We start from the raw sequence: 9358 nt of genomic DNA on the forward strand, positions 1-9358 counted from the left end.
CAACACAGATCCAGTGACTTCAGTAGATGTATAACATTTCTAGAACAAAACAGTATTAGTAATAGTAAGAAGTAAAATAAAATAACAGTAATAAATACAATTTTTGAAAATTTTAGCATCGATATTGCATGAGTTTGCATCGATATTCTCACTAATCAGTTGGTTACGTCTGGGTATTTCTTTCGATTAACTACTTACTAGTCCCGCTAATCGATAGCCGAACTTGACGTTCCGTGAATGTTCTGTAGACGTGGTACACAGTTAGCCGCTTTATATTAGCCAGCTAACGGCGAATAGGCAACAAGCTTAATCTACATCAGCGCTCTAATGATTATTTTAGCCTTTTAAAGATTGACAAACCTGCAAAAAGATTTATTTAAGCCTGCAAATATGTTGGACTTTGCTATATTTGCTGTGACATTTGTCGTTATTTTGGTTGGCGCTGTGCTGTATTTATATCCGGTAAGACTTTTTGACAGATAAATACTTAGCTTTTTTAAGCTAAGTAGCTAACTAGCTGATTTCTGCTGAAGTGAATAAATTTGCACTTGTATATCTGTTTTGAGAATTAAAGTTATTAAAGCAAACTTCATGCTCCTTATGTGAGGCCGTAGTAGGTCGGTGATACAGTTGAGTGCAAAAGTTTGTGCCCCTCTTCTATACTATATAAATTTACCACGTGTTTGTTTGTTTGTTTACGTTTGTGTTTTCTAATTTCTCTGCAGTCTAGAAGGAGTTAAAAAGTAAACGAGAGTGTATCCTACAAAAGCATTTCATTTGGATAGATGTTAACAATTGGGTGAAGATTTAAAAATGAAACTGAAAGAGTTATAAAGGGAAAGGATTGATATTTTAAAAAAGCCAGAATATTATCTCCTTAGTCCATTCATTTATTCTTCAGTAAGTGCTTCATCCTGGTCAAGGTCATGGTGGATTGTGGTTGGAATGGTGGATGTGAGGTGGGAATACACCGTAGACCCAGTTCACACCTTCCTTTCACAGCTTAGGGGGAAATAATGTACACAAATTGATCAACTAGCGTATTTTCAAGCAATGGGAAACATAATTATGTTCAAAGAGTATTTGCTCTGAGCTTTATAGGGTATGTAAACTTTTGCACGGCCAGTAGATAGCGGATATAGCTGGAGTAGCACTGACCTCTAATTTATACTTCACAGTCATCAAGACGAGCTTCTGGTGTTCCTGGCTTGAACCCTACTGAAGAGAAGTAAGTGTAAACACAAACCAGTTCCTGTCTTTGAGCTTTTTCTTTCTTTCGACACAAACACACAGTCTGTGCTATGCTTCCTTTTGCTTTTTAGGGATGGTAACCTGCAAGACATCGTAAACAAGGGAAGCCTGCACGAGTTTCTGGTTGGGCTTCATGATCGGTTCGGTCCTGTGGCATCTTTCTGGTTCGGACGGAGACCTGTAGTGAGTCTCGGCTCTGTGGATGAACTGAGGCAGCACGTCAACCCCAACTGGACCAGTGAGTAGCAAAACATTTCTGAGTCCTTTAACCATTCCTCTAGAAGTGCATTTGTGAGGTCAGACACTGATGTTGGACGAGAAGGTCTGAAGAAGGTCTGTGCTGAGGTCTGAAGAAGGTCTGTGCTCTAATTCATCCCAAAGGTGTTCTATCAGGTGAGGTCAGGACTCTGTGAAGTTCCTCCACACCAAACTCACTCATCCATGTCTTTATGGATCTTCCTTTGTGTACTGGTGTGCAGTCATGTTGGAACAGGAAGGGGTCATCCCCAAACTGTTCCCACAAAGTTGGGAGCATGAAATTGTCCAAAATGTCTTGGTATGAAGCTGAAGCATTAAGAGTTCCTTTCACTGGAACTAAGGGGCCGAGCCCAACCCCTGAAAAACAACACCTGAATTCAATGATTTGGAGGGGTGTCCCAAAACTTTTGGCAAAATAGTGTACACTACAGGGCCATTTCATTATTTCTAAAAGTCTTATCGGTGTAAATTATTATTTTATAATTATTAAAAATATTATTATTTCTCAGAGGGTGTGCAAACTTTTGCACCAAGCTATATAGATTTGAAATTATTTCAGTTTATTTATTTTTCTTTCTTTAGCGGATTCCTTTGAGACGATGCTCAAGTCCTTGCTGGGTTACCAGTCAGGAGCGGGCGTGGGAGGCACCGAGGCGCTGTTAAGGAAGAAAGTGTATGAAGGAACCATAAACAAAACACTGGAGAATAACTTCCCTCTTCTGCTCAAAGTATGATGCTGTCATCTGTATATACGGAAAAGCAGCTGCATTCCTCAGTTCATCTCTTTTACCCGTGTAAAATCCTTGTGCTCTTGTGTTTGCAGCTGGTTGAGGAGTTGGTTGAAAAGTGGCAGTCGTATCCCAAATCCCAGCACACGCCCATCTGCGCTCACCTGCTCGGGCTGGCCATGAAGATCGTCACCCAGCTCGCCATGGGCAGCCGCTTCGCCCAAGACGCCGAAGTCATCCGCTTCCGCAAGAACCACGAGGCCGTCAGTAGTTGCTTTAAACTCATGCTTTAAACAGATATTGTGATAAAAGATAACGGTTTGTTTTTTTGCCACGTAGATCTGGTCAGAGATTGGGAAAGGATACCTGGACGGTTCTATGGAGAAGAGCTCCAGCAGGAAGGCGCACTATGAGAGCGGTGAGAGGCCGAGTCCGTTCTGATTGGTCAGAAAGCAATGTTTTCTGATTTCATCTGCAAGACAAATCACACATTTCTATTCATTTGCACGTTCTAATACGTTAAGGTTTCTATAGCAACCGCCGTTTTCTTTGATTTTGTGGGTTTCATTTGAGTGAAGCCGGTAAGAGAACGACTGTTTATAGCGTAAATAATAACAGCACAGATGTCTCTGATATTAAATCTAACTATAAGCTGATTAAAAAGTATAATGTGTCATGCTGTACTACATAAAACATGGCTACAGGTGAATGATCCACTTGAGGACGTGTCGGTGTAGGAATATAATAACTTTAGGATGAGAACAATAATTCCACTTCATTATTGATGGAGTCTCTCTCTCTCTCTCTCTCTCTCTCTCTCTCTCTCTCTCACACACACACAGAAAGTGATTAATTCCTTGCATATCTGTTGTACGTAGTTCATTCCAGTAACCTCCAGCTGACTGTGTGTGTGTCTACAGCATTGTCCGAGATGGAGTCCATGCTGAAGTCTGTTATAAAAGAGAGAAGTGGGCGTGGCGCGAGTCCCTCAGCTTTCATGGACTTCCTGCTGCAAGCCAAACTGTCAGAGAGACAGGTGACATCACGGAGACAGATCTATACACAGTTCTCGGTTACAGTTACAGGGTGAAAGTTTACATCCCTGATGTTTTCGATTGGAAAAAGAAGCTATGTTCTTTTTTTATGTCTCAGGTCATGGAAGAGAGCATGGTGTTCACCCTCGCTGGCTCAGTCATCACTGCAAATCGTGAGCTGCTTCTTCCTCTCTCACCATCCTCTTCCTTCTATCACTTCAGTTACTGTGTTCCATTCTGCAGCCTCCATGTTCCTGGTTATAGCCCCAGTTTGCCAAAATCAGAGGAATTATTATGACTGAAAGACTTGTAGCTTCATGATGTCATGATAATTTATTACTTAAGCAACAAACACTTGTTTCTTTCTCCGATTCTTCCCCAGTGTGCATCTGGGCAGTTCACTTCCTGTCCCTGTCAGAGGCAGTGCAGGATAAACTGAATGAGGAGTTAGTAGAGGTGCTGGGTGATGAGCCGGTGTCTCTGGACAAGATTCCACAGCTCAGGTTTGTTCATGCGTTCCTGTGTTCTCCGGGGGGGCGCTGCAGGTCCTGTGTGCTGTAATGATGGACCGTCTGTAGAAGTGACTCTGTAACAGTGTCGTCTCTCTGCAGGTACTGTCAGCAGGTCCTGAACGAGACGGTGCGCACGGCCAAACTCACCCCCATCGCAGCCAGACTGCAGGAGGTGGAAGGGAAGGTGGACGAACATGTTATTCCTAAAGAGGTCAGTGTAAGGAATTAAACACTGGAACTCCAGGGAGTAACAGTGACTCTGCTTCACATCAGACATCACCATAACATCTCGCTGTTAATCATTTCCTTTTTGCTTCGTTTATTAGACTTTATCACACCTGCAACATATTCACTTAAAATTTTAATCTTAAATCTGAAAAAGTTAGTTTATTGATTTGCATTACTTTTATTGGCACATTAATTATATGTGACATTTTACTTTATTTTTAAATTTATTAATTTTTTTTTTTTTAGTTTTTGTTTATTTTCTGTCTATTTTTTGTTTGACTTTTAAGACACTTGGATCTGGTCTGTTTATGTAGGAAAGCTGCCGAATAAAAAAAAAATAATGTAATAAATAAATAAATAAATTAATACATAAATATGACGTTTTTTTTAAAAGTTTTTAATTAAAATTGAATAATAAAGTAAAAAATAATATGTTTGTGGAAAAGTTTTTTTTTACTATTACTTTTATATGTTCATAGAATCTTTCTGAAATAATGTAAAGAATGACTGGTGTAAATTCAGGAGGAAAAAAATCTAGGATAAATGTGTAAAAGAATTTAAAAAATGATTCAGTGTGTCTCGCTGTAATTATTTCTGTGTTTTTTGTTTGTTTTTTAATTTATATTTTATTTATATTATACAGACTTTGGTCATCTACGCTCTCGGTGTTGTCCTACAAGATGCAGACACTTGGACATTACCATACAGGTGTGTGTGTGGTGGAAATAAGTGTCCTTTTTGTTTATAACAAATAATACCATGTGGCTGAGATTGACATCAGGATGCATTGACTCCCAGAGTTAAAGTCTCTGAGCATGTGATCACGTCTCTGCCTGAACAGGTTCGATCCAGATCGATTTACAGATGAAGCGGTGATGAAGAGCTTCTCACTGTTGGGCTTTTCAGGAAATCAGGCCTGCCCTGAACTCAGGTAAAATGTTACGGAAATATTCACCGTGAGTTTGTGGTGATGATAAAATATAAAACCATCTTTCTTCTCTCCTTCCTTTCGCTCTCAGGGTTGCGTACACGGTGGCGACGGTGCTGCTGAGCTCGCTGGTGCGCAGGCTGCGGCTACACCACCTCGAGGGCCAGGTGGTGGAGTCCAGGTACGAGCTTGTGACCACGCCGAAAGACGACACCTGGATCACAGTGAGCAAGAGGAACTGATTCGGCAGTTTCCCGCATATCTCATTCAACCGTAAAGGACACTGTGAAGAGATCGGTTTTCCAGGACATCAGACGTAATGCCGTGTCCATAGTCGTCGGACATGACCACTGGACAAGAACGATTCCTAATGCCTTCAGTGTTATAAAGTTCTAATGTGTCATTTCAATGAATCATTTAATAACCCATTCTTTTTTTTTAGATCGATAACTTTTCTCAGTTTCTTTCCACTGATGAAAAATATCTCGATTGCTGTTATTAAATATGACAATTTGTTGAACAATTCTGCATTTGTACATTCTGTACTTGTACATAGTTGGGTGCAAAAATTTACACACCCTTTGGACCAAATGAAGAAGGCAGATGTTTCTTTATCACATTTGTAATTTTAAGATATTGAAATGTGAGATGGAAATAAACTGACATTATAGTGACATTATCACACAATCCGAGTGCTCTTTGTGTCCCACTTACATGTGTACATATATTGTACAATCATGGATTCGTCCATTTTCTTTAAACCTGAATGGGGTACGAGTATTTTTAATAAGTTGTATGGAGTTGCACTGATTGTTCCTAAATTTTCCAACGCCCAGAGACTAGCGGATCACAGCAACATTTATTTCTTTTATTTATTTATTTAAAAAAAAAAAAAAAGTTTTTCTTGTGTATTAGATTGCTGTCTTAATGCACGGTCATTTATACTGTAGAAATTACAAAATCATGCATTAAAAGACTACGCCTGTGGGCAGTGTAACATTACAAACAACTCACTAATATATTTTTAGAAGACAAAAATATTAGTAATTTTATTTCTTATACACTGAATTTGGGTTTTTTTAAAAATCACTAAACAAAGTCGTCTTAAAATGTAATGAGGAAAACCGTGAGGGTTCAGCGCATGCGTGTAAAGCTTCGTAACGCGCATGCGCAGCGCGATCCCGAAATCCTGGGGCCGCAGATCGGGGATTGTGTGACAGGCAGCTAGTAAAAAGATGTGAAGATGGCGGAGTTACAAATGCTTTTGGAAGAAGAGATTCCTGCGGGTAGAGGCGCTTTACTGGACAGCTACGCGAATTTAGAGCGGGTCGCCGAATACTGCGAGAGCAATTACATCCAGGTAATCCATCAAATCTTCATTTATAAAGAACCTCCACAGCGTAGTAGTAGTAAATTGCTCGGATGGATCGAAATGATGGCCGAATCCCAAATGGCTGCTCGGTGCTTAAAGTAGTGCGCTAGATAGTGAATGACGTAATGACTCTCACGTGACATGTAGTGCGCAGTGCAACACTGTTGGATGTTATTCGGGATACAGCCAGTGAGTGCTGTTGACTGCTGTGGAATGATGCAAACAGTCACTGATGCTAGGCTAAGGCTAACTCGCTTGGTCGACGACAGCGTAGCTGTATTGCATTACGTAACGACCTGCTTGTTATTGTTATTATTCTAAGTGTTATTATTTTAAAGATGTAAATATTAACAAGACGATATATGCGTTTTATTCCTTTGCATTTAGCGGCCATTTTGTTGTTGCAGAATTCATCTCCCTGTGCTGCGTGTTTACGGATATAAACCTGACTCGCTTGTTATCTATATAATTGGCTTACTTCTAACATTTAAATACGTCAATAACTTTAACATTAATACTTTGTTTGATTCATTTTTTCCCCTAATTCTTTCGAGTAATTGGTTTGCGTAAGGCACCCACGAGCTATAGATTGTGTACTAGGAGGGGTTGAAAAATCACAAATCTTTAATAAGAGATAAAAGAAAAACTGCACCATCGGAGATATTTAATATGTTCAGACGAGAAATCTGTTCTGTGTTCAGTGATCCTGGCGTGTATTAGTTAGCTGGTGCTGTATTTTTTGTTATCCTTGTGAAAAGAAGTGAGCGAGGTCGTGTCCCGAGATGACGTCACACGGGGGAGGGGCTTACAATTTTAAGCACAGCTATAAAATTTCGTTCCCCCAAGAAGCGTCTCGTGCAACGAGAGAAAAAGCTTATGGAGACTTTCCTGTGGTATAAAGTCAAAAAGTTTACAATGAAATAAATGAACAGGTTTACCTCAGATTATTTACAAAGCACTGTGACTGGAGACTCCTTCCATGAATTATAGTTTTATGGAGTCAGTATTTTAGTGCAGCGTTTTTGCTCACTGACTTTGAACACGACAAACTGGTTATGCAAAGCATCTATATCTCCATTAAAATATTTTAGTTTGGTTACCTCTGGCTGTGTGTGTGATAGAAATTACAGCGGAGACTGTGAGCCAGGCCTTCTCGTCCAACATCAGTGCCTGACCTCACAAATGCACTTCTAGAGGAATGGTCAAAAATTCCCATAAACACACTCCTAAACCTTGTGGAAAGCCTTCCCAGAAGAGTTGAAGTTGTTATAGCTGCAAAGGTTAGGACAACTCCATATTACATTCATGTGCATGTAAAGGCAGACGTCCCAGTTTTGGTCTGGCTCGCAGTCTCCACTCTAATTCACCCCAAAGGTGTTCTATCAGGTTGAGGTCAGTCAAGTTCCTCCACACCAAACTCACTCATCCATGTCTTTATGGACCTTGCTTTGGTCACTGGTGTGCAGTCATGTTGGAACAGGAAGGGGTCATCCCCAAACTGTTCCCACAAAGCATGAAATTGTCCAAAATGTCTTGGTATGAAGCTGAAGCATTAAGAGTTCCTTTCACTGGAACTAAGGGGCCGAGCCCAACCCCTCAAAAACAACACCTGAATTCGTTGATTTGGACGGGTGTCCCAAAACTTTTGGCACCATAGCTCTCTGTGTGTACTCTTCAGGTCATGACTTTCACCTCATTTCCTCCTTGCCGTTTCAGATCGATTTTCTCAAAAGAACGGTTTTGACATAATGAGAAGACTGAATCTGTGGTATTTAGTGTTACGGTGTTAAGTTTCAGGAAGCCGCCGAGAGCGTTCGTGTGAATGAATGAATGAAGTGGTTTGGTTCCGGTCACGGCTCTGGACAAATAATAAATCCGTTGTCCAAGACAGAAAAGCGACATCAGGACTAAAATCTCTCAACATGAACCTCGAATGTGTTACGATTCATCATCTAGATCACGGTCATGTACAGACGCATTGTTCGCAAACAGCCAGCAAAACAGCCGCAGTAAAGACGTGTTTATTGTAAATAAATGCATTTATTATTTGTATTAAAAATATTACATTATTAAAAATATTTTTCCAAATTGTTCACTAATTTAAAGATTAAATATAAAATTGTTTAAATTAAATACAAAACCTTCATGAAGTATGTATTTATTTATTTATTCATCATTAACCGTTTATTTTTCTCTGCTTCTGGTTGCTTAAACCAGATTTGGAGCTACATTTTTTCCCTCAGTCTGCTTCCTGAAATTTGTTCAGCTGATCTGAGGTTAAAAGGAAATAGAGAGGAAATAGTGAAGAGAGAAATGTTTCTCCTCAGAGACGAGGTTTCCTTAAATGGCTTAAGACGTGCTCCATTTTTGAAAAGTCTGCTATCTTTATCTATTTTTAAACGTCTGTATTCAGGTCTGCGTGCGAGCGAGCGAGCTCTGTAACACGTCTTAATATGAAGAACCGATACAGAAATCTATACGTGAGCTTCGTTCCAGCGGTCAGTTACATAATTAGGATTTATTTTCGTCTTTAAGAAAAAAATAAATAAATAAAAGACGACAGATTGCACAGTTCGCTGTCCACTCGCCCACATTTCCTCACACACACACGTGTACATACATTTACACCCTCTCCTATTTATCGTCCACTCTTCCTCTCTGTGACAGCGTCGCCATGGTTACGCTGGCGCAGAATGATCGATGGTTCAAGGCGACCAATAAAGGCAGCACCCTAGCGTGGGTTTGGATAACAGCCTTCTGATTGGTTTCAGGGTTTACGCTCGCTCTGTGGCTCAGAGATGAATGAGTGTGTGTGTGTGTGTGTGTGTGGGAGAGAGAAGCAGCGAGAGGCTGGTGTTGGAATAGAAATGTAACACATCCAGGGAGTTCCTGTTGAGACGAGAGAAAATATTTAGTTTCTTTTTTCAATTTCTTTCCACTGGACAGAGATTTGGACAGTAACTAATCCCTCTAGAGCGTTTCTTAGAAAACAGGTTTGACACGAAACCCTGTTTAGAACTGCAGTTACGCATCATTTCCTGTCATCA

At 40.2% G+C, this 9358-nt stretch overlaps 2 protein-coding genes across 11 annotated transcripts in view; both read left to right on the plus strand.

Annotated features, from left to right (window-relative positions):
* The first annotated feature begins 212 nt into the window (after positions 1-212).
* On the plus strand, positions 213-5618 carry LOC131361636 (cytochrome P450 20A1). The gene is made up of 13 exons (XM_058403019.1): positions 213-462; positions 1179-1228; positions 1323-1489; positions 2092-2237; positions 2333-2500; positions 2577-2655; positions 3158-3273; positions 3390-3444; positions 3654-3774; positions 3883-3994; positions 4655-4719; positions 4853-4942; positions 5031-5618. The coding sequence occupies exons 1-13, from the start codon at positions 391-393 to the stop codon at positions 5179-5181; spliced, it is 1392 nt and encodes a 463-aa protein (XP_058259002.1). The 5' UTR covers positions 213-390; the 3' UTR covers positions 5182-5618.
* Positions 5619-6112: 494 nt separating this feature from the next.
* abi2b (abl-interactor 2b) overlaps positions 6113-9358 on the plus strand; it is a 13114-nt gene continuing 9868 nt past the window's right edge. For 4 of the 10 annotated variants that reach the window (XM_058403009.1, XM_058403011.1, XM_058403010.1 and 1 more), the window contains exon 1: positions 6115-6299. In XM_058403009.1, the coding sequence (XP_058258992.1) occupies positions 6183-6299 (117 nt within the window). In that variant the 5' untranslated portion in view covers positions 6115-6182. Of the gene's footprint in view, positions 6300-9358 lie in introns of all 10 variants that reach the window. The other 6 variants (XM_058403013.1, XM_058403014.1, XM_058403017.1 and 3 more) reach the window with 3 other exon arrangements.

Source organism: Hemibagrus wyckioides, linkage group LG11 (genome assembly GCF_019097595.1).
Source record: "Hemibagrus wyckioides isolate EC202008001 linkage group LG11, SWU_Hwy_1.0, whole genome shotgun sequence".
NCBI classification, from domain to species: Eukaryota; Metazoa; Chordata; class Actinopteri; order Siluriformes; family Bagridae; genus Hemibagrus; species Hemibagrus wyckioides.

What these genes read in the sequence shown, in the direction of transcription:
- LOC131361636 (XM_058403019.1), top strand. Translation starts at nt 391, where the DNA reads ATGTTGGACTTTGCTATATTTGCTGTGACATTTGTCGTTATTTTGGTT. An exon ending in CGTCAACCCCAACTGGACCA is followed by an intron (nt 1,490 to 2,091) that starts GTGAGTAGCAAA and finishes TTCTTTCTTTAG; the next exon opens with CGGATTCCTTTGAGACGATG. An exon ending in CCAAACTGTCAGAGAGACAG is followed by an intron (nt 3,274 to 3,389) that starts GTGACATCACGG and finishes TTTATGTCTCAG; the next exon opens with GTCATGGAAGAGAGCATGGT.